This window comes from Buteo buteo, chromosome 21, assembly GCF_964188355.1.
Source record: "Buteo buteo chromosome 21, bButBut1.hap1.1, whole genome shotgun sequence".
Lineage (NCBI taxonomy): Eukaryota > Metazoa > Chordata > Aves > Accipitriformes > Accipitridae > Buteo > Buteo buteo.
In genome coordinates, this window is record NC_134191.1 from 6,083,328 (window position 1) to 6,110,384 (window position 27,057).

The 27,057-nt window shown below is 45.0% G+C and overlaps 2 protein-coding genes across 13 annotated transcripts in view; one reads left to right on the top strand and one right to left on the bottom strand.

Annotated features, from left to right (window-relative positions):
* Positions 1–430: 430 nt before the first annotated feature.
* LOC142042896 (2-epi-5-epi-valiolone synthase-like) lies at positions 431–7,247 on the top strand. Its single transcript, XM_075053468.1, has 5 exons — positions 431–682; positions 2,976–3,609; positions 5,294–5,527; positions 6,233–6,485; positions 7,147–7,247. The coding sequence occupies exons 1-5, from the start codon at positions 513–515 to the stop codon at positions 7,245–7,247; spliced, it is 1,392 nt and encodes a 463-aa protein (XP_074909569.1). The 5' UTR covers positions 431–512.
* A 6,396-nt stretch (positions 7,248–13,643) lies between these two features.
* The window catches only part of MITF (melanocyte inducing transcription factor), a 112,828-nt gene continuing 99,414 nt past the window's right edge, over positions 13,644–27,057 (bottom strand). For 8 of the 12 annotated variants that reach the window (XM_075053293.1, XM_075053292.1, XM_075053296.1 and 5 more), the window contains 5 exons: positions 26,679–26,796; positions 23,388–23,462; positions 22,280–22,355; positions 20,436–20,583; positions 13,644–17,714 (listed from right to left, as the gene is read on the bottom strand). In XM_075053293.1, coding sequence (XP_074909394.1) covers positions 17,313–17,714; positions 20,436–20,583; positions 22,280–22,355; positions 23,388–23,462; positions 26,679–26,796 — 819 coding nt within the window. In that variant the 3' untranslated portion in view covers positions 13,644–17,312. The remainder of the gene's footprint in view (positions 17,715–20,435; positions 20,584–22,279; positions 22,356–23,387; positions 23,463–26,678; positions 26,797–27,057) is intronic. The other 4 variants (XM_075053294.1, XM_075053297.1, XM_075053303.1 and 1 more) reach the window with 1 other exon arrangement.

The following is a 27,057-nucleotide window of genomic DNA, read 5'->3' on the forward strand; positions in this document are numbered from 1 at the left end:
GCAATTAAGCCTTCAATGCAAAGAAGTGGTCTTGTCCAATGGGCTCTTGAAGAACCATTTTTTCAGCCTCTGCTTTTATGCCTGTTTTTGATTTACGTCTCACCCCGTAAGAGCGGGTTAGAGCCGCAGCCAGATCAGAGGCTCCGCACAGCAAAGGAGGTTCCTGAATGTCGTGGAAGATCACACAAATTGCCTTTCATAACTTTAAATTTGCCGTAGGGCATCATGTTGGAAGTTAATCTATGCACTCCTATTGTATGTATGTACTTCTTAAGAATTATAAAACTAGCCGATTACACAACCCCATCCTGGTACTTGCACGTGTCTTCAAATGCTCCTACCGCCCCTAGCGTGCATCCCACATTAGGTAATCTTAGTTTTGTAATTGGTCTCCCCCGTGGAGCGAAGACCTGCCCTTCCAACGCCTGGTCACCTGGAGCCTTTAAAAAGGCACCTCAAAGGCACCCAGTTACGGGAGATCTCTGAACAGGGAGATTTTCCCTTCTGGAAGCATGCCAGTGTCAGAAGAGACCCTTGCACCAGCGGCCCCGGCCACCGTGCCCCAGGAGCCCCGGCAGACGGACTTCCAGCTGGTGCGGGTCAAGAGCACGTGGTGCCGGGTCAAGAAAGGAGAAGCCCCTTCTGACTGCGAGGACAAGATAACTCTCTCCGAAGCAAAAATGTAAGTATAGGAGCCCACGTTGGTCGTTGGCGACTGCGCTGGATGGCTCTGGCTAGCCAAACTGCGCGGTCTGCCTGGCGGGATGCATCTTGGTTGGAAAAACCATCTTGTGTGCCGTTGCGGCTTAAACCCACCATTACGTGTACAACCCTGCAAAAGCGGGCTTCAAATGTGTGCAGGATGGCAGCACAGGTATTTGCTGTTCTCCTTGGAGTGATTTGGCTAAGTTACAGAGGGAATTTTATCAATAGCCTCAATTTTTGTAGATGGGAAGTTTCTTTAAACTTCTGAAAAACTTACTCAGGGACTTCCGAATGCTGCACTTGGGCTTTTTTTTTTTTCCCTGTACGTACATGAAATCTTTGTAAGCAAAAGCTCAGGCACAGGCATGAGAGAAGGATGCATTTATAGAGGTGGTTGCAGATAAATTAAATGCCTAGATGGAAAAAATAAATACAGTAGGTCACTGACAGGAGCAAAACCCATAACACATCTCTCAAACTGTAGAAGCCACCGGATGCTGCTTCAGAGAGAGGAGGGAGATAAATTTCCCCCAGGGATACATACAGCTCTTTGCTGATATTACATCTTTCCAGTTAATTATCCTTTAATTACAGGATACTTCTTTTCATGAGCACATGGAGCCCCATTTGCGATGCAGGTCTTCCTTAACACGGCTACATTTTGCACATCAGAAGTTTCCTAGTATTTGTCGTACTCAGGTTTTAACGTCACAAGTCTAACCCTTGTCTCGGTCAGGTCAGAGGGATCTTCACCAGCGCCGGCAGCGGCTGCACGCAACCATTGCTCAGGCAGAGCTGCAGCAGGTAGGACAGGACTTTAGCAGATCCAAAGGCAGTCTGCTGGACCTCAGTCAACAGCAGGATGAACCCAGGGCCCAGAGCACACCCAGAAAAATCCCCAGTTGACGTATGCTTTAACAAGGGTGTGTTCAGCCTCAAATTCACTACTGGTTTTGTACAGCAGAGGGGCTGCTACGGGTGCTAGTGGTGCCATCCAGCACTCAAAAGCTGATTCCGCCAACTAACATTCAAAACCATCCTGTCTCTTAGAAGGGTCACATGCCAGAGGTGGATGCACAAGCACATAAAGTAGAGCCATAAGGTACATACTTGATGCATTAAAATGTACATGGTCACTTTTTTGTAATACTGCATTTTAAAAGCACAGCAGAAGTTTTCTGGAAGATATAAATCCTTACGTAATACTTAAAAAAGTTAGGGCCAGATTTAGAGGTAATTTGGTAAAGAAAGCAGAGAAGCATCTATTTAGACCAATAAGAGAAAGCTCAGGCATGTGGAAAGAAATTGGGCATGTATGGACATCTGATTATCCAATGAGCCATCTGCTCATTCAAAAACAAAACAAAGGTTCGTGGAAACCTTCAATTTTTACCCAACTGCAGCTCAAGAACACGTCTTATATAAAAAACATTTTTTCAGTTTTGTTCTGTCTTTAAAAAAAAACAAACCCTTTCCTGATTCCCAACAAACTAAAAAAGCCACTTGTTTTTCACCTGGCTCCCCCTTCCCAACAGGAGAAGTAATAACTGGATTGCAGGGCTGCATTCTTCCCTGGTTTATATAAATACTACATGCCAGTTTTGTAGGCTTCTATTTGCCCTTTCAAACTCCACTACGGAAACCTTTGCCAACTCTCAGATAATTACTTTTTCATTTTAATTACCTGAGAGCACTTCCTATTTCTATCATACCTGTTTTGAGGTAAAGAGATCCACTCTTTGATGAGATCCACTGTTCAAATGGAGAACTGTAGAGCCATTATTTTGTATGGGGGGATGTGTGTATGTGTGTGGCTGTGTGCAGATAGACAGGAATAAATCCAATCACATCACCCAGATGTACTAGGCAGAGGATGTTTCCTTCATAAATACTTCGGAAAACGTTGGCAATCTCTTCCCCACTCCCTTTTGGGAAGCTGGGATGATTGGTCTGGGTTTCTCTGCTGTTTTATTGACAAATGAATGAATTAGAAGGAAAATTATTTGCTTCTCCAGCCCTTCTTGCTCTGTTTTATCATTACCATGTAAAAGTTCAGCCACTTGACTGTTCTGTAAGATGTAGGAGGGTTTCTCTGGTGCCAAAGCAATTGAGCCCTGACACCCGGGAGATGCAGCCCCACGCTTTTGCACTGCACGGGCAGGAGACACCACGTTCCCCACCCCCAAGCTACATCCTTAAACTAGTTCAGACATGCAAAGTACAAAAGAGGAATAAAATTATTTCAAACTGTGTTTTCTGATCCTTGCCAGAGGTGAATGCGTCTCCGAAGGTGGGATATCCTGGACAATCGAAGCTCCCATCTATTTTTGCTACAAAGTGGTAGAAACGTACAATATTCTGGATCCTTCTAACACTACTCTGCTCTGGGGTCACATAACTGACCCCCAGCAACTAGAGCTAGCCACTAGTGGCAAAAGGAAGCTAAGGCGCTTTATCGTCATAGATGAAGTTGTTGATGAACTTTATGGCTCCAAAGTCAGAGAATACTTTGAAGAGAATAATGTTCAGCACAAAATCCTCGCCCTGCCTACCACTGAAGAAACGAAATCCATGGACCTGGTCTTGAACATCTTGCAAGAAGTCCAGAACTTCAGCATTGACAGGCGAACGGAGCCCATCATCGCCATCGGAGGAGGCGTCTGCCTGGACATCGTAGGACTAGCTGCGTCGCTCTATAGAAGACGTACCCCTTACATTCGGGTCCCAACAACCCTCCTCTCTTACGTTGACGCCAGCGTGGGGGCGAAGAACGGGGTAAATTTCCTGCAGTGTAAGAACAAGCTCGGGGGCTACACCCCCCCGGTAGCTAGTTTTCTGGATAGATCCTTCATTCAGAGCATTCCTCGGCGACACATCTCCAACGGCCTTGGTGAAATTTTAAAGGTATGAACTTTTGCACCTGCTGTTTTCATCACTGAAATCATAGAATCATAGAATAGTTTGGGTTGGAAAGGACATTTAAAGGCCATCTAGTCCAACCCCATGCAATGAGCAGGGACATCTTCAACTCGACCAGGTTGCTCGGAGCCCTGTCCAACCTGACCTTGAATGTTTCCAGGGATGGGGCATCTACCACCTCTCTGGGCAACGTGGGCCAGAGTTTCACCACCCTCATCGTAAAAAATGTCTGCCTTATATCTAGTCTGAATCTACCCTCTTTTAAAAGTTTAAACGATTACCCCTTGTCCTATTGCAACAGGCCTTACTAAAAAGTCTGTCTCCATCTTTCTTATAAGTTCCCTTTATGTATTGAAAGGCTGCAATGCTGGTAAGCTGTCCATCAGCATCCATGGCATTGTACAAACCGCCCTATACAAACAAGGGTGGGCCATCAAGGCTGCACGGGGACTTTTAACTCTCATTGAACCTATACATACTTTTACAGCTGCTAAACTTGTTAGAACATATCCCTTCAACGCAGTGCCTGGTGCTAACGCTGCGGACTAAACTCCAAAACTGAAGGCTAGACATAGACACAGCACAACCAGGGAAGAAAGCATCTTCCTGTTGAGGCTGATCCATAGCAGTCTAAAATGAACTGCTGGCAGAGAATTTGAGGTTCATTATACTGGGCATTAATAATCTGCAAGATCATTTGCACTGACCTCGCGGGGTATGTTGAGTGTGGTCAATTAATCTCCTGCGAGACAAATTCTACTTCTAAAATTACCTGGGAAGCGCACAGTAAATGGTTTTATGCCTGAAGAGCTTTGAAAACTTTTGATAAAGCAGAGTTCAAGCTGTTAAAGTGTATTAGAGATGAGCTCATCAGGAGCATTTTTCAGTGCTTGCATAGTGGGAAATCCCCAGGATATCTGGAGGTTTCTGGCAGGCACCGGGAAATCTGCAGGTCACCGTTCCCCACTGCAGGAGGCGTTAATGCCCGAGTCAGAGGGTGAAAAATTACATACTTCTAACAATGAAACCGCTTCTGAACCTTCATATTGCCCATACTGCAGTGCTTTCCCACCTTCCCTTGCCCAAGGATTAGATGAGAGTTATCCCGGGGATGTCCACCATCCAGTCCCTGTCCTGGGATGGCCACCATCCAGCTGAGACAGTCTCGAGTTTCCTGCCAGGCACACAAATAGCCAAAGCTCATTCCAAACCATCTGCTGGGCTACTGGAGCATGTAGCAAGCTCACAGCACGGTCAGGGCTGTCCAGTAGCAAGGGAAGTTGCCCACCAGTGCTCCCATCATCTCTGCCATTTTACCAGAGCCTCACTGGACATTTCCACACTGCCTTTTCATACGTCTTCACTTACCATAGCTGACAACACATGTAATGCCACCAAGTCACATTTCCTAAAGCCCTGAATATCCACCAGACCGGTGTACCCTGCCTACTCCTACAGTCCCATATACACACTAAACAAGAACTGTGTCTACAGAAATAACTTTTGCATGTTGCAGAGGTAGAACTTGCCTGTGCACCAAGTATGTAGGTATTTCTTTGCTAGTGTATAACATGATATTATAGTCTAGTCTATTGAAACACTCAAGTTTTCGACAGCCCATACAAGAATCACATAATTATCTTTAATCACCTCTTCTGTTCTACCCTAGATGGCACTCATGAAACACAAAGGGCTGTTTGACCTGCTCAAGAGCCATGGGAAATACCTGCTGGACACCAAGTTCCAGTCCTACAGTGGTTCTGCCAGCCATGGGGATGCTGCACTGCAGACTACCAGGATTGCGATTGAAACCATGTTGGAAGAGCTGGCTCCCAACCTCTGGGAGGATGACCTGGACAGACTGGTTGACTTTGGTCACCTTATAAGCCCAGAGCTGGAAATGGTAAGTGACAGGCTTTATATTTCAACATCTGTTAAAAAAAAAAAAAAAAAAAAAAAAGTTTTCAATCAGCAGCATGAAAGCTTTATGCAAAAGGAGCTGAGCTAAATTCCAGATTTGCACATTATCTCAGATCACCCAACACACCCAGCCTGGTCCTGTTGGATAAAGAGACCCCTTTCCCTGCCCCGTTTCCCCCACAACTCCACCCGTGTCTCCTATTCAGACCACAGACCAGTTATTGCTTCTTACCGGGCATTTACCAAAGCACAAAGATAACCAGATTTCAGCGAAGCCATTAGAAATCACCAACATGAGCTACAACAGCGCAGAGGCATGGAAACCACAGCCTGTATTACTGAGGAGAAATTGCCACTGGGGAATAAGGGAGGGGAACTAGACCTTATGCAAAATTCAGAGTTCTTCTCTCCATCCCATGGTGCTCTTCATCAGTAATTTGAATGGGAGAAGAATTAGATCCTGGATCCCTATGGGAGATTTTACATGCAATTAATCACCCGTAAAAGAGATCATCCTCTGTAACCCATAAATCACAAGAAGCTAATATCCAGCAAATCTGTACTTCTACTGATTTGAGTCAAATGACAATTTTCACGAGTACTTTTTGAAAAATTTCGAAATAATTTCCAATTATTTACTGTTTGCCACCCCAAACCTTTTCCCCCACCCACCTTTGCTCCGTTTCAGAGGGTTTTGCCGTCGCTGATGCACGGCGAAGCCGTGAACATCGACATGGCGTTCATGACGTACGTCGCCCACGCGCGGGGGCTCATCACCGCCGAGGAGAAGGAGCAGATCATCCAGTGCATGAGGGGCCTGGAGCTGCCGGTCTGGCACGGCGGCTGCAGCTGGCCCCTCATCAAGAGAGCGCTGATGGAGCGTCTGAAACACAGCGGGGGACAGCCGCGGATGCCGCTCCCCACCGGCCTCGGTGTAGCCGGTACGGCGGCGAGGGGGGGCAGCGGGCATCACGTCCACTGACACGCTGGGAAACGCGCTCTGTGGTTCGGCAGTTGTACGTTTCTGGGTTTAATTGGGCTTTTCTTAACGTCTCAGTAAGCCCAGCGAGACACAGAGTCCTGCTCTTGTGTGTAAACACCAGAACTCGGTTAAGGACTGAGGGCTAATTGCATTATGATTGACCAATTCACTTTGCAAATTGGGTTTGCAAACCAACCGTCTAAATGCAGCGCTCTGGCAGACAAAACAGAAATGTCGTAAGGGAAAAACAACGCCTGTGTTATACTTGAAAATATTTGTTAAATAATCCTTGGCAAAAGGAATTTCATGTATTACTGTGCCTAGAACTAATACCTGAAAACTAAGTAGTATCTGTTCAAAATCTGGGGTGAAACACTCTTACGAGATTTTTTTTAAAAAACCCGACCCCTGCCATAGAAGCAATGCATGGGACCAGGTTGTGATCTCTTGCATTGGTATCCATCCAGACTATTTCCATGACGCTCAGTCTCTACACACTCACAAGAAAACAGACTCTCATCAACTGTTTGGAGGAGTTACTCTCCCCCCTAGTGAGTTAGTGTATGCAAGCAGGAGAGGCTTCTCTGGATGTCCAATTAACTACAAGTCTTATTTTACAGAGATATTCAACGACACTAGCGAAGAAACCTTGGAAAGAGCGTACAAGCTGTGGGTCAGGGACTGCAAGACGGTGCTGGAAGAAGAGCCCGCTGCCCTCTGAGAGCTGCGAGCCCGGGCTGACGGTCCTGCCCCACGCGTAGAGTTGTTCAACATCGTAAGTTTGTAGGCAGGACTGGATTTTAAACAAGATAAATACAGCGGCACCTGTGAAACGCCGTACACGCCAGAGGTGCATGGAACAAGAAGAATATTGGCATCCGACCTAATTCACCTCTTTCAATTGCTCTATTTGAAAGGGAATTGATTAGACCCGTGTAGCGCTCAAGAATTGATCACTCAGAAGCGAAACCACCGCGTGCCCATAGTGTAGTTCATAACAAGCTGTCTCCTTTGGGGGAAGCGAGTGGCATTTATTCATTCTTTTGGTTAATCCAACCTGGGGGCTGCCATGGCCTTGCACAGTGCTGTCCCACCATTGCTTGTTGCTGGACCCCTCAAGTCAGTAGGTGTATCTGGCTCTTAGACCATGTAAAAGAAGTGGGGCATCTTGACGGCACCACACAAAATCTCTGTGCTATATAAAATCTTTGAAGTGGGATATCTCCTTCACTGATTTTGGCATTCTGTGATCTTCTGGTTTTCTCAGCTCATTCAAACTAGCAAAAAAAGAAACTTAGCTGCCAGCCTTTGCTCCCAGTGTAAGGGAATGACACGCTTTGATTACAGGCACCTGCACATAGCTGCAGATCAGCAGATATCGCTGCTGTGAAGCACAACAGGACCTGTATCTTGATAGCGTGGGAATCCTATGTCTTGGGACTCTTAGATACCAAGGACATGCTGGGAGGCTCACCTTGCTGCCAAAACGTATAGCGGTGGTTTCACTGCGTAACCCCTGCAAGCCACCGGTGTGACAAATACGATATGATTTGAGTCAGTGTTGCCCGTGAACAAAGTTGAGCTCCAAGCTGTACCCCAGAACCCCCCGGCATCCTCACGGAGTGTCTGCCACGGGTCTCCTCGTACCTGGCTGGCTGGGGCTCCTTCCCCATCGCGGTGCTTTCTGGGTAGATAAGGTGAGCTGGGGGAAAACCAAGAGAAATCAGGGGACACCAAGAGAGTTTATCATTTTCAAGCAGCCTCAGTGTCATGTCTCAGGATCCTCGCAGACTCAGGCCAGATTACAGATCAGATGCTGACAGTGGAAAACGTAAAGGCAATGTCATCCTTCCACCTGGAGGTTGAATCAAAGGAATCACAATCAACAAACAGCCTTTGAATTATTTACGGCATTTTTTTTTTCTTATGTCATACCAGTTTGTGCTGATGTGCTGTCTTCTGTTTGCTGAAGTAATAAAAGCTATTAAAACCGGAAAACTTTTAAAATAATGATTCCATTGCTGCGCCCAGTGCGTGCATGTGTACATTTGCACGTGCTCGATAGACAGAAGGACACTGGAGGAGTGAGGAATAGACCTGATATAATAAATTCCCTTTTCCTCTTGAGCCCAGAGAAGATGTGCCTAAAATTACACAAAAAGAATTCCTCGATGCTTCCCCAGAGCCATGCATTTCTCTAGCTTCAGGCCGGCGTTTGACACAGACGGTACCACCTTACCAAGCAGACCTCTCCCAGCAAACAGCATAAAAGCAGATCCTCAGAGCCACGGTTTCCCATAGAAATAATCCCCTAACGCCCTGAGTTAAATAAGCCTGTGGCTGAGGACATCAATGAAATTTTGTCCTTTATCCTATGTCAAACATCGGGTCATTCAGCCGGTTCCCGAGAGCAGCCACCGAGCGGGGAAAGCATCGCTCCCGCTCGCAGGGCAGCTACCTGCACCGTCAGCCGTTCGCTAGAACAGAAAAGGAGGGTGCAACACGAGGCTAGACGAGGACCCGAGGTTTTTAGGAGCGTGAGGGAGCCCCAAGGACAGCGGTGCTGAGGGACAACGTGCTGAGAGCCTCTGGGAGGGAAGGTGCGGGTTGTCTCTGCCCCATCTGGTGCCGGCCACCTCTCGGAGATGATCTGGGACTGGAGCCCTGGAGCTCTGGTGCTCCTCTCCCAGAGTTTACAGGGATCACCCGGGTCCGCTCGCGAGCGGTTTCCCTCCTCCCCGGGAGCTGGATGGGTCGTTGTTCACATCAGATGATCTAGAACTGAACGGAGCGCGGGGTTATCGGCTGCCCGGGTGTCCTTCAGCGCAGCAGTGCTGCTCCCATCTACCTACACGGAGGAGGGACGAGACAAACGTCAGCTGGAGCTGCTTATTTTAAATGTCCCGGGAGAGACTCTCAGGAGCCCAAAGTCATTTCGCACTCCAGCCCCATGGAAAGCCAAGCAGCGGCTTAGCAGGGTCCAGCTAAACTGAACCCAGGAAAGTCACAGAACCACACGTACACGTTAAAAAGCCCAGCATCTAGGACTGACGTGCTGTCGGTGACAGTGATGTGGCTGTGGGTCACCTGCCAGACGTTCCCACACGTTGGCTTTGCCTCCATCTTCAGGAGCCGGCATGTGTGTGTAACAACATATCAAAGGAGCTGGAGCACAATTAAGACTGAAAAGTGAACACATGATTATTATTTTTTACCCTCCCTTCTGCTGTGGGTGACAGAATACAATCAACCCCTGACATGCTTGGTTGCTTAGTAGCAGACAGCCACATTTTTAATTATATACTAAAATATGCTAAAGAACATAAAACGGCTGTGTGACTAATACGTGTATATCAAGAAAGGCATATGACAGCAGCTAAATTGCTTCAGTGTCTGATAAAGAGTGCCTCTGCCTGGCTTGTCATCGAAAGATCAAGGAAAGGAGGTGGAAAGTATTATTAATAAAACAGCGACTTTTTAAAATACGCCTCATTGTTTGCAGTGCATTTTTTTTAATGTCTAGCATGAATTTAATTCTTTTCCATTTATTCAGCTTTGATTTAATTCCTGCTTTTTCAAATGGAACTGTTATCATTAGACCTAAAATCTCTGCTTATTTTCTTATTACCTTCAATGACGTATTACTCCAAAGAGAAAAGTGGAAAGCCGTACGGGACCCAGCTGGATTCTCCGCAGCACAAGTTCTTCATGGATTTGTTTGAACAAAATTACTTTAGTGGTCAGAGAACAAGAAATTATTTTACTCTTTACACGTTCTGAATTTTTTTCAAAAAATGAACTTCTGCAAAAGAAAAGCAATTTCTTTTGCAACAACCTGCTCTAGAAACTGCTTTTCAGCAGGGGAAAAAAAAAAAAAAGGAAAAAAAAAAGAGAAAGATTATGAGCTCTGATGTTTTTTAATAAAGGAGTATCTAAGCAGTTATTAATCATGTCCACTCAATAGTAGCATTCAATGTAGCCAATGCAAAATGAGAATCAGGCCAGAGATCTCGAAGGCACTAAAAGATTTTGACTAAATGTATTTAAAGCGGCTAAACAAACAGCGCTGAACATCGCAGCAACTGCCCGATTCCTGGTACAACGCAACACGTGCTCAACTGTTCCGCGCTTGTCTGCCCGGAGCCGTTACCGCTGGTACAAATTCCACGCTGTGTTCAGGGAAAACGACTTGCAAACGACAGTATTAAATCATAGTTCTCCCTCGTTACAGCTTTGAAGCCGGCCAGGAAAGGACGCAGCCCCGCAAGAGCGTGCTGTTCCCCGCTTTTTTTAATTAACGTCTAACTCTTGCTGCTATCAAAGGCAGAAAGGAGGAAAGCCGGCGGGAGCGGGGAGCTCTGGAGAGGCACTGCTGAACGGCGAAAAAGCCGGCAAAGCATTTGAGCCAGACCAGAGCCCCCAGAGCTGTGTGTCCCATCTGCCAAATCCCGCTCGGAACGCAGAGCGCATCCCGCACCCCTGCTCCCGCGGGACGAGCGCCGCGCTCCGACGCCGGGTTTCCCGCTGGAGCCAGGCGCCTGCTCTCCCTCCCAAATAATTGCAGCTGCTTTACCTACCGATGGCCATGGCGAGGAAACCGCTGACTCCCAAAGCCTCTGCCGGTGTCCCACTGCCACCCCAGACTCCCAGTTCAGCTCCCTGCCCGCAGCAGACGCATCGGGCATTCGGGATTTCTCCCATAGCTCCTTCGAGACGGGATCCACAATATGCAACCGTGTACATCGACCCCGTTGGTGATTTTTATAAATACATTAAAGGAGCAATCAATATTTAGATGCTTTGCATGCCCTGGCTCGTCCTACTGACCGTAGCAGCCTCCTCGTTGCCTCGCGCAGCTCTTGGACAGCATTAACGTAGAGGTCTGTCACAGGAACCGTCGTTTCGTTCTGCGATCACGGAGCACAACGGTGCCTCAGCCCCAGCGACCCCAGCCCTGGGAAGCACAGGGATGGGGTAAGAGAGCAGCAGCACGAAGGGCTGGGAGCTGCCTTCTCTCCAGGGAATCGCGAACGAGAGCGTCTGTCCGTGTTCAGCACTGCCGGAGTTCCACAGGCGGCTTCTCGCTCTTTTGCAGTCTAGGTGAGAAAGTCATCGAAAGGAAGAAATCGCAGCTTCAGGCTGCGGTGGAGACACGAGCCTCGACACATGCCCATTAAGGGAGTCACTCTCAAAAACTTGGTTAAAAACGGAGCAGTTTGAAGTAAGGATGCACTTCGGATCACAGGCAAAGGCAACGGCGATGGTCGGTGCACATGCATTTAACCTGCGAGCAAGCATCCTGTTAAGTCTTACTGATTTTAATAAGTCAGGGACGCTTTTTCAAGCCACGTCCCTCCAATTTTAAGCAAGCGGATCTCAAAGGAGCTGCAGAAACAGAGTATGACCACCATCCAGTGCCGGGACTACCCCCAGATGGGAGAGCAAAAGGAGCAGCAGCTGCCAAACCTGCAGAAGCAACGCAATCACCGTCTCCTTCCCCGCACCGAGAGCGGCTCAGCTCCCAGGCTGCATCTCCTCGGAAGGAAAGCGCGACGCGGTGACACGGGGGCAGGATCCTGCCGTGCCGCTGCACCACGCAGCCCACAGCCCGGCCACGGGGCTTTCCAGCAAACCAGACCCCACCGGGTGTTGGCGGCCTTAACATTCGCTTTCTTACCCCGCACAGAATTTTTCAGGCTTGTCCAAAGGAACTAAAAGGCTTCTAACCACATCTGCTGCCAGCTCTTTGCTGACACGCACCGAGCAACTACTTAGAGCCGTTCTCCCCGCGACGGGTTTTCTTCCCGCTCCTCCCGCGTTCTGCAACCCAGCCAAAACCCAGAGCTGCTCCCACCGACAACACGAAATGCGCTCCCAAAACAGCGCTGGCACAACTGACCACCAAAAGGAAAGCCAAAATACATCTAAAATCTCAAACTTAAATCAGAAACTATATCCTAGGCTGCTCATAAAAACATTTCCAATCGCAGTACTACAATGCCACATTCTAACACTGTGCTGCATTTTTTAAGAAATAGCATTACAAAGCCTGCTGGAAACAAGCTTTAACTCAAGTATCTTCTACAAAGAAGGAGCAGGGGCATTTCTACTGTAGTCCTAGCTTCGCCCAGCATTTTTTGGTTGGTTGGTTTTTAAACTGAGTGATGCAGGACAGCTAGTCACTTTTAATTGCAACTGAATTAAGTATTTTCTACTAATAGGTTTCAGATTTTCAAGACAGGCCAAATTCAAGACTTCTGTTGGTTGTTTTCTGGGCTTAAAACCCATGAGAGAATAGGCATTAGCCACCACTGCTGCTGCAGCAACGTCCACAGAGACGGCGAGGACTCCACGCTGTGAGCACAGTAAGCGACAGCCCGTCGAAGAACAACACCAGAAGGGATGAAAGCAACAGAGAGACAGGGAGAAACGACGAAGATGGGAAGACAAAACGAGACCTAACCAGCACCGGTTGCAGCTCCCAGCAGGGTCCAGGAGCAGATGTCTGCACATGAGGTGAGCGGGGGGTTCAGAGGAGCGACCCAGCGGGTGAGCAGAGAGAGGACGGGGATCTCTCCGTGCTCGGGTCAGCCGGAGAAGGTGGTGAGATGCTTCTGCGTAGGACTGCTGGGGGTAGGTGACCCTGAAGGAGGGACAGCGTGGCGAAGAGGTGTAGGGCTCACCGAGGCCATGCCTGACACAGGGCATCTGGTGGGAGGCGAAGGGCAACGCAGCCGGGGGTGGTTTTGGGAGACACCCCTTTGAGAAGGGAGGGAGGCGAAAGGCAAGAGCCCACGGGAGGGGAGAGAGGCAATGACATTTTTCCACATCCACCTGTTTTGTTCCTTACGCTGGACCGTAAGTTTGGGGTCTATCCGCTTCGGTGTGTATTTGCAAAGCCCAAGAGGGGCCTGATCTGTAGCTCCGTCTCCCCCCGTGCTACCGCAATACGGACACAACCAGACAGCTGCGGTACCACCGGGGCTGCTGACCGACACCAGCTCAGGAACACGGACACATCCACCGCCAAGTCACAAACACAGGAGCACTGCTGGGACTTCAAATGCATGGAAAAACAAGATTCACTTACATGGAAAACGAGTGGCTTACACAGACGTATGTGAAAAACCAAATGCTTTAATCCATCTATCAAGAACAACAGTTCAAATTATTTCATTGGATACATTAATATTGATCCATAATTTACAGTGCTATGGACCATACACAAATTATTGCTGCAGTCAACAGCAGATGAATATCAACATTACAGTACCAAGCATCATAGCAAGAGGCAGTAATTAATGTCACTTTTTCAAGAAATATAGGTATTTATACTATTATCAACATCAGCTTCCCCCCCAGTGCATTTTATGTCAAACAACATAAATGTAAGTGCATTATTTTGTGCTTTGTGCTTTCCTTATGTACCTTCTTTTTGCTTTTACAGGTTGTAAGAGTTAAATATTGCTTTAGAGGCCAAAAGCAGTAAGGAAGAACTTCATGGTACTCTGCACGTTCCTGCTTGTTGCATGGCTTTGGCAAAGTGAGAACTGGTAGGTACCCCATCCACCCGCTCAGGAAAGCCACCGACGGCCCAATGTCACAGAAGACACCCTCATCAGACTGGGCAACGACTTCTGTCCACCTCGCTCCACCTAGTTCATGCCAAACCCTGCCTGTAATTGCTCTCTCTGTCCTCTGCCATCGTTCCCCCTGTAAAATGTCACGGCCACACGTTCACAACGCTCAAATGGGCAAAAGACATCTCCAGTTAGCACCCGCCTGGAGCTCCACGTCTCCTAGAGATGTCCCCACCGCAGTGTCAACGTGCTTCCATTCCAAGGGTGGGCAAACTCAGAGGAGGGCTGTAGCCTAAGGGAACACGGGGTGAAGAGCGAGCAGGGCACAGCCGAGTCGTACGTTACCCCAGAGCAACACAACGTACGGGGAACACGCAACACAGCTGCTGGGGCCGCAGCGACTTTTATCAAGAAATCCAGCTCTTGATGTAACGATTCTCCTTGAATCCTAACTCGTCTCCACACAGCATGTAGCCAAAAATCAAGTCATGGCTGTCAGTGAGTACCAGTGGTTTCATCTAAGCTTGAAAAATATTTATATACCACAGTCCAGACTTCAATTTCTGAATGCCCATCATGGGCATCAACCCAAACCCTTATTTAATATATTCAGTGGTTTTCAGTTACTACACTCAAGCGAGCACGCCCTGATTCTGCACAATTCTGCAGAGCTGTCCCATTTTAACGGGGAAGGGTAACGCAACCCTGTGTTACAGCTACAAGCATTTTACAGCCCTGATTTTCTTTACCTGTCACCATTACCAAATGGCAGCACCAGAAGCCTGTACCCGCATACCCGACTCGGAGCTAACTACGGCACAGCTGCCTTGCAGAGAATTTCCCTGCCGGGGGGCCGCGACGGCCGCAGCGCATCCTGCAGGCTCCCGGGTCCTGCCCTGGGCCAGAGCTTCACTACCCTAGGAAAGACACATTCCCAAAAGCTGTCTGGGGTGGGGGGGGAGAGGCATCATTATAATCTAACTCCAGCTCCTCCTTCAAAAAATAATAAAAAAAAAAAAAAAAAAAAAGCCACAACCTGGTGGTTGCATCAATACTAACACACAGCTCGCTGCTCAAGCAGAAACAGAGACAGCCGGACGCAGCCAGCCACAGCCACGGAAAAGAGCGACACGAAGGCAGACCCCCGAGTACCGTAACAGCAAGTCGCGTCCCCGCCGAGCCCCGTGCCCCTCGCCACCAGCGCCGGGAGGAGCGGGGCCGGGCAGGGGACGCTTCAAGAACCCTTCCACGGGGAAACGTTTGGGTGAAAGCTCAGCGAGCCACGCCACGGGCTATGGGAACTCCCGACGTTGTCCCCAGCTGCCCCATCGCTACCCAATTCACATTTGATTTCTGAACACTAACTGCTGCGACCAAGGTTTCCTTATGAAGCCTGCCAAACTGGCACTCAAGTCACTAACCGTTTCACTTATCCTATGTAATTTCCAGTGTAGCACAAAGGAGAATGGGAAGCTCTTGTTTTCTATACGTAGGCACCATGCTACACTTCAACATCCTATGAAACACCACCCTAAAGCTCTCTCCTATGCCACACTTCAGTCAGTGCTAGTCGAGGAAGACTACAACTAGAGTTTAAGGCACTTCATTCTGAACGAGATACGCTTGCCTGCCGCTTGCGAGTCAGCTGTAGGCTGCTATTGAGAAATCCATTCAATCCGTCTAGCTCGTAACACCACATGTCACCTCTGTAAAACACCTAGGCTTGATATAATACAAGTATAACTACCGTTATTGCATAGGACTACACTTGAGTAGATAATGCACCGAACTACTTTTACAACATTGTTGCATGTTAAAAAATAATAACATTGTTATCAAGTAACAGTTATTTGCAGATACAGTAATTTACTCTTTTTTTTTTGTTTGTTTGTTTTTTTCTTATGTCAGCCCCAGTGCTGAAATAAAACACAAAATTACTATAACGGGTATATTAACTACATAGTTATGTTTCCAAGCATATTACTACTTTTTTCTGTATCACTAAAAATAAATATGTAAGTTCAGTTTCTCTACAGAGTTGTTTTATTACCTAATCTAAATTTGTACTCTACCTTAAATGTGTTTAAAAACATTTTCAAAGTGAGACTGTAATATACAAAATATTCTCAAAATCTCTCTTAAAACACAGAACCCTGCATAAAAGCTTCCTTTCAAGTGTTTACAAAGAACGCAGAAAACTTCCAATGAGTTTTAAAAATGTCAAAAAATTGTTGCAATATTAAGAGGCAAAAATCTTACAAATGAAATACAAATATATTTAAAACAAAAAGTTGAGGATAACTAAGGAATCCATGCAAATCAAAATAAACTGTACAATGCAATTTAAAAAAAATAAAGCCAATTAGATATGTACAACATAATGTGCCCAGCTGATGTATCAATTTTTTTTGTCCAAAGAGTGTATACCAACTTACAGTGCTCCTGCTTGGTTTACTGTTGGCAAGCCATCAATGCGTGTTTCAAAACAAAATAAAAATCTAAGAGAAAAACTCGAACCATGATCAAAAGGAAAACCCAAATCAGCTCAGAGTAAAATTAAACAGCACTCTGAGAAAGAGACTTGCATCTCCCTGCAATTTTCAGCAACAGCATTTTATATCACAATCAACACAATCAGGATGTCTTAACACTTTTTTTTTTGTTTGTATTCTGAGTGGAGTAGGGTGGGTATTTTTCCCTAAACACTTGTCATGTAAAGACCAACGTTTGAGGGACACTGTATCTTTAAGGCAGCACTATTCAATTAATACAATTACAAATTGGACTTTTTTTTTTTTGGTTTCTTTACATTCTTGAACTTTACATTTTGTTTCCAAGTAAATAGGTTGCATTTACAATTCTACGATTCCCCCCCTCCCCCCCAGTAGAAACAGACTCTTCATTTGTAATTCTATTGCTTTGAGTAGATTTGACCAGTTCAAAGTTCTTGGTGAATCCAGTTCACAGATACTGTACATATGCTGTACAATATTTTGGAGGCATTGGTAGTTTTAAAATAGAATATACAAGTTTCTTCACAAAAATTCTAAAAAAAATCCTATATATATAATATATACACACACGCACACACACTGGGCTACTGATGAAGCACAAGGAAAAAAAATCAAAAAATTCTACAAAAGGTAAATTATTTAATCTACTGATCAAGAAACAAAGCAGTTTATGAAAGGTGTGCCAAGTATATGCTAACAAGCATGATCGGTGTCCTCCATGCTCACGCTGCTCCGCCTGCTACTCGTCTTCGATGCTCCAGGGGACACAGAGGAAAGTAGCGGGTCAGTTACTCCGACAGGGGAGAGGGTATCGTCCATCAAGATATCTTCCAGTTTGGATCCCATTTTTGCAGGAACGCTGTAAGTGCCAGTCGGTTCAGTCACATTTCCGAGGTTGTCACTGAAGGTGATGGTACCGTCAGTGAGATCGAGGGTGGTAGTGCAAGACAGGTCTGTGTGGTGCGGCATGATGTCTTGGTTGCAGTTGTCCAGCACAGGTTCTTGTTTGATGACCCTGTTGACCATATCAGGGGAGCAAAGGCCTGTAGACGGAACAAGGGACAGTCCGTGTGCCCGAGCTTGCATCTCAAGTTCCTGTGAAGAAGGATAAAGGACAAATTAAGAAAAAATCTGAAAGCAAAATCTGTCATCTTACGCTCTTGTGTACTGCGACTTAGTTTCCTTCTGTTGTACACAAACCGTTCCCTCCCTTTCCAGTAGCAACAAGTGCTTGCACCTTGTACAATCCTGCCCGCAGTTTTTCACCTGAACATCAGTCTCTTGTAGAGGTGGGTGAACACCACCCCACACAGGTCCTCCACACCTCTCCTCAGGACCTACACCAGAGCCAAAACCCAGCGCCCTGCAGAACAGACACATTTCCCCTTGGGCCTCTTCCCAAACCAGTGCCACAGTAGGCAAGTTTGGCATCAGGTCAGGTGAGGAAAGCATTTAAAAGTTGGGGGGGGGGGGTGAAATAGCAGAAGCGTAGGCTTAGTACTTTTTAAAAAGTCATATGTGAAGGCATAGCATGTCTATATGATGCTTGTCATTTCCTGCCGAGACACTGGAAGGGACATTTCTCATTCTACAAGTCCAGTAGAGCTGGCAGTAAAGAGGTCAGCCGAAACTGAGCAACACTGTTCCTGCACTGAAATATTAGAGGCAAAGTCAGAGCCAGGATTCTTCGAATCTTCATGGAAAGTTTAAGTCCCACCTTCACATTTAATCATATAGATGCACTTGACTGAAAATAGATAATAGAAGAATTCACTTAAATGCTCTTTCTCAAATGCAGCAGTCAGAGAGATGTTTTGCTTCTACTTATGCATTATGTTAGGCAATCACAATCACTGCTGTGATTGTACTGTTTCTGGATATTCCTGTCACTGAGGTTGATTAACAGGCCTTTTTCCATTTTCAAGCTAAGACAACAAGCTTGTAATGGCATACTGCAAGATCAATGGAGAAGGTGGAACAAAGAAGCACTTATTCCATCAGCTAATGTGCCAAAATCAGGAGTTTCTCTTACTCTGTGCTTAATCAGAATCAACGCAAAAAGGGAAAAAAAAAAAAAAAAAAGACTTTAGGTTATTTGCAGCCAGTTGTATTGCCCATTATTCAAGGGTCTGTTTTTTACGTTTTTTTGATTGAAGAAGGAGCCAGAGCAGATGGATAATGCAAAGGAAGATGAAAGATGCTTAAAAAGTGATCTGACTTAACTTTGCAATACCACTCCTTGATGTTGCTCCACAGAAGGGTTGCACATCTTTATCATCTCACTCTAGCAAACATTGCCCAACAAAGCACAAAAACTGCGCTGAAGCTCAACCCAGCCTGTTCTATTTTAAAGCTGTTTACTGCCACACTTGACTCTCAGGTATTTCTAGCTTCATTATCTACTTTGTGGATTAGCCGTGCTGTGGTTCAGGGGTCTCCTGACACAGCAGCAAGCCTGGCACGCTGCAGCCTGCATGCAGAGTTCAGCTGTTCACGCTGCAGGTGAGTAGCAACACCAGAGTATCTGGGACACCTCCATCTCTGTGTTAGGTGTTCTTACACCCAATTCTAGATACGCTTCTTTAATTACCCTTTTATGAAGAGGCGCGGATAGCCAGCTATCTTTGCCCACCTGGAGAACATGGTTGACAACAAAAGCTGTATAGGGTGCAAGGGTAGGGTTTCCTATCCAGCTTGAGGTGAAAGCAAAGGAATTAATTAGAGAAACTGAGTTCTCGCCCCAAATCTCTGTGTAATATAAGCTATTGGAAACCTGGGTGAATCTAACAAGGCAACAACCCACAGAGAAAGCATATTCATGCCACCTACTGCTTTTCAGTGTTGAACAGGAGAACTCTTTTACAGCCCTACAGACTTCAAGGAACAAGGAAGACGACAAACCATAGCTCCTCGGACAAAAAAAAGCAGCTCAACATCCCTAGCTCTTGGCTGTCTTGCTGCAAAAACTCTTGGAGCCCTCACATTAGGTGTGCTTCTCTGCAACTGCTCTCAGACAAGCCAGGCAGCTTCAACATTAAATACAGCTGCCAGACCCCAAGATACCTATGGGGAACTCAAGATACAGTGCTGCAGCATCTGTCACCAATACTGCCCTCCCTGCCCATTTTGTCCTGCAAGCAGTATTTACCCTCCACCAGAAAGCAGATGACAGATTCCTGCAGAGCATCAGGGAGAGGCTGATCAAGAGAAGAAATAAAAGATCAGATGTAAAAGACCGCAATCTGCAGAGCTTTTCTGACAGATAGGGCCTAGATTGGTCCCCAAATAGTTTAGAAAATCCACAAGCAAAACAAAAAGATTTCATTTATTGCCATTTGTCCGAAACAGCTTCAGAAGAAAAGAAAAAAAGCACTAAAGCTACAGGTCAAAAAACCTCCACAAACAAGACAACTAAAGTGAACATACTCCCAAACAGCTGAACTGAATTTCATCACTATCAACAAATAGATGATAAATGAAGTCCCAATTTCTTAGGTCTGGCACCCAGAAAAAAATATTACCATACAAACCTTTTTTGTAGGATGGTTTGCAACTTATGTTGGCCATGGTAGACCAAAAATAGACCAGCCCTAATTGCCTTACTAGAGCACTGGGACTTTATTTTATATTTTTTTTAAACTAGTGTATCTTGGGTTTTTTTCTGGAAACATCTCTGCAGACATCTCAGCATTGATCACCATTATTTAAAATGATGGTTCCTTCCAACTCATATTTCTACAAACCAGCCTCAGTTACCATTATTTGCAGCCAAACACTGCAACAGCAAGAGCACTTGCAGCTTATTTATCAGCAAACCTGTATTCTGAGCAGCAGGTGCCTGTTGGCATGTTCCAACTTCTTCTGTCTGTTCTCAAGCTCCTTCGTGCGCTGCTGTTCTCTTTGCAGCTTACGGATGTAGTCCACCGAGGCTTTTAGAATCGTTCCCTTATTCCAGCGCATATCCCTTTGAAATCAATAAAAAAGGAAGAGTTAAGGCTCTCGGGGAGGCTTTATGTTACAGTCATTACCTTCACATCAGCAGCTATGATTACACCTCACATATACGTAACACCTGGCTAGTATTTATTCCAAGTTCATGCCTACAGAAGGCATTCGAAATGCACTAGAGGGGGCCAGAGCACAGCTATTGTGAAGCAGGCTGCCCCAGCCCCGGCCCAGCCGAAGGCACAGAGCCCAGGCGCTGCCTTGCAGCCCCCCCAGGCTCCCCAAAGCCCCCCCCGGGCCAAGCCCCTGCCTTCTGCCCAGTTTGGGACCAGTTCTGCGCAAGAGCCACTGAAGACCTGGGGGCTCCTTTCGTTGCCTTAGGGCAAGGCTGCAAGACAACAACGAAACCCCACAAGACTCTTTCTCGAAACGTGGCATGGTTTGCTAGCTGGGTGATGCCCGATTTTGGCTGGGGAATTAAAAGGATCATATATGTCCTGGTGCTTCTGTGGGAGAAAGACCTGAGGTTCTTTAGCTCCCAAGAAGCAGCAAGCAATAGCCCTCCTGGTGGCACTGTATCGCAGCTGTGTTACGGTAGGAAGAGAAGAGCCCAATACAGCAGCATATTCAAGTACTTTAAACCCTGGATAAAACACAAATGCCGCGTTGCAGCCTAGAGGTGACGGTTCTTCAGTCAGGCAGTTACATGGCTCCCATACTGCTTCTCCCACACTATTCCTCCCACACCCGCTTTAGAGAGAGAGGCTGCCTGCATCATCTTCTCCCCCACATCATCTTACTTTGTTTAAATTTAAAAGACAAAAGTTTACTGCAGACCATCAGACCAGAGATCCACCTGTCCCATAGGTTGATACTGCGCAATATTGTCTTGCTTGCCTTAGAGGAAGCTGAAGAGCCTCTCTGAAGAGTAGCTATAAGTTGCTCCATGAGCATCTGCCTTAAAATAATGGAAACTCTCCCCAAAAGTGTCACAGGGCATTGATTCAGATTTAAGTGACACTTTCAAGCTCCAGAGCAAGGGAGGGTCCTTGCTACTGAATCAGCATTGGGAAAGTGTTAAGACAAGTTAGTAGCAATGAAGTTACCTAAAAGAACTACTGGGAAATAACCAGAAACACTGGCGAATTATCAGTGAAGTCACACAGCTATGTTCTTTATTTTGCCGCTTTTTTCTTGGTGGGAAGGGGAATATGATGGCTTCCCTGATTAACTGCCCTCCATTTTCACAGAAAGAGGGATTAGTTCTGTCTTGCCAAGCTATGACATCTAATAAATTAAAAGAATCATTTAGCAAGACAAGCAGCCAGGCAGCCAGCTAAGCAGCGAGACTAGACAAAGGTTTCACATCCTGACAACTCAACCTCTGGTAGGGCAGTCATTCCTAGCATCAACCCCAACCCTGCCGGGTGCTGAGCTGCTGCACAATGGTACGGTGACTGTTTTGTGACAAAAATCAACAAATTAATGTAACTTCAGCAAGTTCCAAAAGGGAAAAAAATAACTCCCAAAACAATCTTCAAAAAACATAATGGAACCTTCATGTATTTCTACACTCAGGGAGTGCCAAGATCATACAACAAAACTCAGGATTTTTTTTTTTTTTTGTAAATTCTTTTTCTCCCCTAAGTTTCTTTTTTGTTTTTGTTTTTTCTTAAACACCTCCCTCCCAGTCTCCTTGGGCACATTATACTTACGGGTCATTTGACTTGGGTATCAAAGTGCCTAGTTCTTTTATACGATCATTAATATTAAATCTTCTTCTTCGTTCAACTTCAGGAAAAACAACACAAATGTTACAAGTAATATTCACACTTAATTACAATATACAAAGTGTTTCATCAAAGATTTCTTTAAGCACCTTTAAAATGTTCATCTGAAGCTTAAAATCCAGTAACAGAGCAATTTATTTTGCTCTCCTACATATGGATGCACTAAGACAGAAGTTCTGTCTATACTGTAAAAATGTGGGACTGTAGAAGTGGCAGAGTTAAACTGAGACACTAAAAACCAGGATGGCTGCATTAGCATAGGACTCAGCTGAGAAGCAAATGTTTTCCTAGGGAAAAGCATCACAGACAAATTCAGAGACAAAAACTTACATGCTCAAGGAAATCCCAAAGCAGGAAAAGGGACAAAATGTATAGGCTCTTTTTTAAAAATACTCTTCCAGATGCAACATTTTGAGGATCCAAAAGTTAAATACCAATTTTCCTGCATTAGCTTTTCATGCTATGAAAAAGGCTTCTGAATAGCTCAAGGCATGAAACAGTTCCTTTCTTCTAGTAATAAAAAGTATAAAAGGACAACTTAAGGATCCTTTAAGTCACAAGATGCTCATTATTTAAAATGGTTTTTTCCCAACTTGGAAATAAGTGTTCCCTTCAAAACCAGGATTTTTAAAATTGCCACACTGAGGGGTGCACACTGATGTTTAAAGTCACAAATTGACCACATATCCAAGATTTTAGATTAGTTTAACAAAGGGAAAAAAAAAAAAAAAGCAAAATTGTGCAAGGTGGATTTGTTCAAAGCAGCTGTATCAAATGTTGTTCCCAGTAATTCCACTGATAACAACCACCTGTTCACTTGGTTTATTAAAAAAATAGCTTTTAAAATTCAATAGTAGATTTAAGCATACATTTCACAAGAATTCAAGATATTTCATCTATGGGCATAACATAATGAACTGGTACTATATACTACATGCAGTGTCTTGTTCAGATTTAAAACAGCAGCATTCAAATGTTTAATGCGTAAAATCATTACTAGAATTGGTGCAAAATGCGAAGAACCAAAACTTACTCAAGTTGTGATTGTCTTTCTTTTGCCTCTCCTTAGCCAATGCTCTCGCTTCTGACTCTGTAGGAAAAATACATGCTGTGCATGTGAATGAAGTAATTAGAATTCAAGCAATTCAAACACAACATTTCAGTCTGTGAAACATTTGCACAGGAAGCCTGATTGATATTTGTCAAAGCAATTATTACACTCATTCCAAGGGGTGAGAAGGGCCTGTACAGTAAGCTGTGATTGCCAAAACACAGCGCTGGTGTTGAACTTCACTCCTGCACCTGCAGAGCACCTCTACCCACACTTCCCATACCGACTTCCACGACGAGAACGTTTCCCACGGAGGCCCTGACTCAGCAAGGTATTTGAGGACAACAAACTGCTGAAATCCAACATACCTTCTCCTACGTTTACGTACAGCCGGCACACTTACGTACCACACAGAAGCTGAACCAGAGGAACAGCATGCTTATTGCATTGCTACCTGCACAGGATGTGAAGCAGCCAGGAGTCAGAGGCTCTGCTCACTGGAATTAAGGCTACATCCTTCTGTGGCACGTGCATGCACATCACCACAAGACACAAGACGTAACTTAAGCGACCTATTAAAAATACTGTATTTTCCAACTATGCTAACTGTTCTCATTATATGAAAAAAAAAGATGAAAAATTCAACACCTTTATTAGCAATAATGTTAGAAAACAATGGTCCTTGCTTCAGGAAAAGCAAAAAGAAAAGTAATGATAACCATGCTGCACACTCATTGTCTCCCCAATTCAGAAGTGCTCTTTACCTTGCTCCACATGTTTATTATCAGACTTCAGCATGCAATAGTACAGGCAAAAACATAATTAAATTTGTTATTTTCAGTTCTCATTTGATCTTACATTTCTCAAGCAATTTTAAGTATTTTCATCTTTGCTCTCCGTGTTTTAATTTTTCAAAAAGGTGAGGTCATTAATCCTTGCCCTGTTGCATTTAAATCTCAAAACCACCAAGCATTTAGTTTCACAGTTAAGTCAGTGAGGAGGAATGAGTGTATGATCTATTATCACACATTCCATTACGGAAACAAAACCCCTCACTGACTCCAACAAGTTTCTTTCCTGTATTATTTTATTGTCAAAGAACATGGATTATGTCCCACACAATTCAAAATAACAGCTGATAAGGGTTTCCCTTGGAGTACTGGAAGCTTACTACTTCATTGCTTAGAATACAGAGCTACCCGAACATTATACGCAGTATAACAAGACATATCCTTTTCTATGTTAGGCTCCCAAAGGATCCCCCCCAAAAGTGTGAAAGATAGTTGCATGTCTTAATGAAATTTGGGCTTAATCTGACATTGCCTTATGAAACAGATATGAGGTTTGAAAGGCCAAAACTGATAGAAACTGCACTCCTGGGTGAGCAGGATTCCCATTAAATGCTTCAGTAACTACAGCTGAGAACTCACAACCATCATCAAGATCAGACACTGGGGATAACAGATTCGATTGGGGGGGGGGGGGGGGGTGTTCTTCATCATTTTGATATTTATACAGCAAGATGAAGAAAAGTTTCTGACAAATGCTAGATTTAAATATTGCAAGCTCTCTCCAGCCTAGCTCCAACATCAAAATCAGGAAGTGGAGAACCAAAAGACTCCTGCCTGCAATAACACGCTGATTTTAAAATCACTGGCTGTCAGAAAACACCATCAATAGCGCTTTCTGCACAAAGGCTTGGCCAGATCAGTGTCAAAGTGACACTGTTAAATTTGAGTTTAATTCCTAAACATCTCCTAAATAAAATGCAATCTGGTAGTGTATATTTTGAACAGAAAAAGCACTCACCTGATTTTTTTTTTTCTCTGCACAGGTGAATATAACATATAGACATTTAACTTAGTTCAGGTCTACTCTGATGTACTGAGGACTTCCATAAGACCACTTCACTCACTGATTTCCCCTGTCTTTCTGCCTTCTTTGCCTTAAGTCTTACACAACCATCTACAGTGAATCCACCAGCCTGAGCATCTGACAAGTTGGATGTTTAGTTTGCAGTCTACAGCCAGCTTTACCCTTCTATAACTGGGGCAATGAAACTGTCTGTAATGCAGGACTTTGAGTAGTTCTCATCCCCTCCCACCCTCCTCTTAACACAGTTCCATTGCTATACAAGCTTTTCTTTTTCTAGCAGCCACAATTCATTGTGCAGTTTCTGTGTCTTCATTTGGTGCTGAACTCAAATTTTGTGCAGTCATCTAAATGCAAATATCCACCAGCTCAGAGATGCGGCATTTCCTCCTGAGAAGCTGACTCCTGGGCTATTAAAACTGCTCTACTTAAACTAATTCTTGCCCAGAACCTGCTTTGCAACTGAGTCAGCCTGGGAGTTTTCACAACATAAACCCAGAAAGACGACAGACAAGAAACTATGCCTCTACCATACTGCATACCGTATGACTCGCTGTTGGGCTTAAGAACAGCCATTTCTGGGTATTAAGATGATTTTGTCATCGGTTCTAGAATGGATCTCCATTTGTTCATCCTGCGGACAAGCTTGCCTTGTATACCGTAACCTACCTGTGGTTATATCCTTTCATGTGAAGCGAAACAGCAAAAATAAAACATGCTTGAGAATACAAAACTTACTTCTTCCTTGAAACTATTTAGCTTCTGTACACATGTGCTTGAGAAAAAGAGACTTTTAATGTCCCCCTTCCCTCCCCCTGCCTCTGATGGCTTATTCAGAGCCCTGCTGGAGGACCCGACAGGACAAGAAATATACAGGACGCTTCATTTTCATCTTAAGACATCCATATTCTCTCTCTTGAGAGCCTAATTTTACATTTTATAGCATCTAGGTGTCCAGATTTCATATTACAACAGGCTATTTGTTCATTACTGCCCTCCCCTAGTAGAGTAAAGCCTCAACATGTAGCATTCCTTGATGTGAATCCCACAGAGACTCCAGATGTGAAGTTTGGTGTTGACAGAGCAAACAAGAAGCCCAAACTAGAAAATAGGTCTGCAACAGATGCATGGAAGTTTCCTGTGACACAATGCTTTCAATGTGCATATTTGACTATAACAACTAGGGACTTTATCATAACTTGTCACAGTGACCGCACACATACCCACACAACTGCACTGCAGGCTAATACATCTGCTAAAAAATGGTCCACAAAGCAAAAAGTAACTATTCATCCATACATTCTTTCTCGTAACAGAAATTATACCCGATATCACCTATTCAGGTGAAACAAACTATACAATTGTATTCTTGCTCCAAGGTGGTATTTTAGACATATTTACCTGTGAGCTCCCTTTTTATATTAGGAAGATTAGCTGGACATGAGTTGCTGATGTTTAGTCCTGGAGGAGGCATGCTTTGGTTGCCATAAAGGTCAATCAAATTGCCAGACACAGGCAACTGGAAAAGATAAGGAAAAGGATCATTTGGTTTGTCCTTATGAAAGGCTTTGTACAGAAGAACAGAGTTAGGATCTGCTAAGAAATCTGTGCTCTTTTCCATGCGCAAACAGAACATGCATGAAGGTCAGCAGAAGTCACAGATATGCACAGGCCTGAGAGGAATAAAACACCTACATTGGGAAAATTCTGTCTTCTCTCCTCAAGAATATGCAGGCAGAGAATATGCAGAAGAGGTAACGTGCTGACAATTGCAGTATTG

Bases quoted from the DNA above. Each gene is read 5' to 3' on its own strand.
- LOC142042896 (XM_075053468.1), top strand. From the start codon at position 513: ATGCCAGTGTCAGAAGAGACCCTTGCACCAGCGGCCCCGGCCACCGTG. The intron at 683-2,975 runs GTAAGTATAGGA...GATCCTTGCCAG, and splicing joins ACTCTCTCCGAAGCAAAAAT to AGGTGAATGCGTCTCCGAAG. The intron at 6,486-7,146 runs GTACGGCGGCGA...CTTATTTTACAG, and splicing joins CACCGGCCTCGGTGTAGCCG to AGATATTCAACGACACTAGC.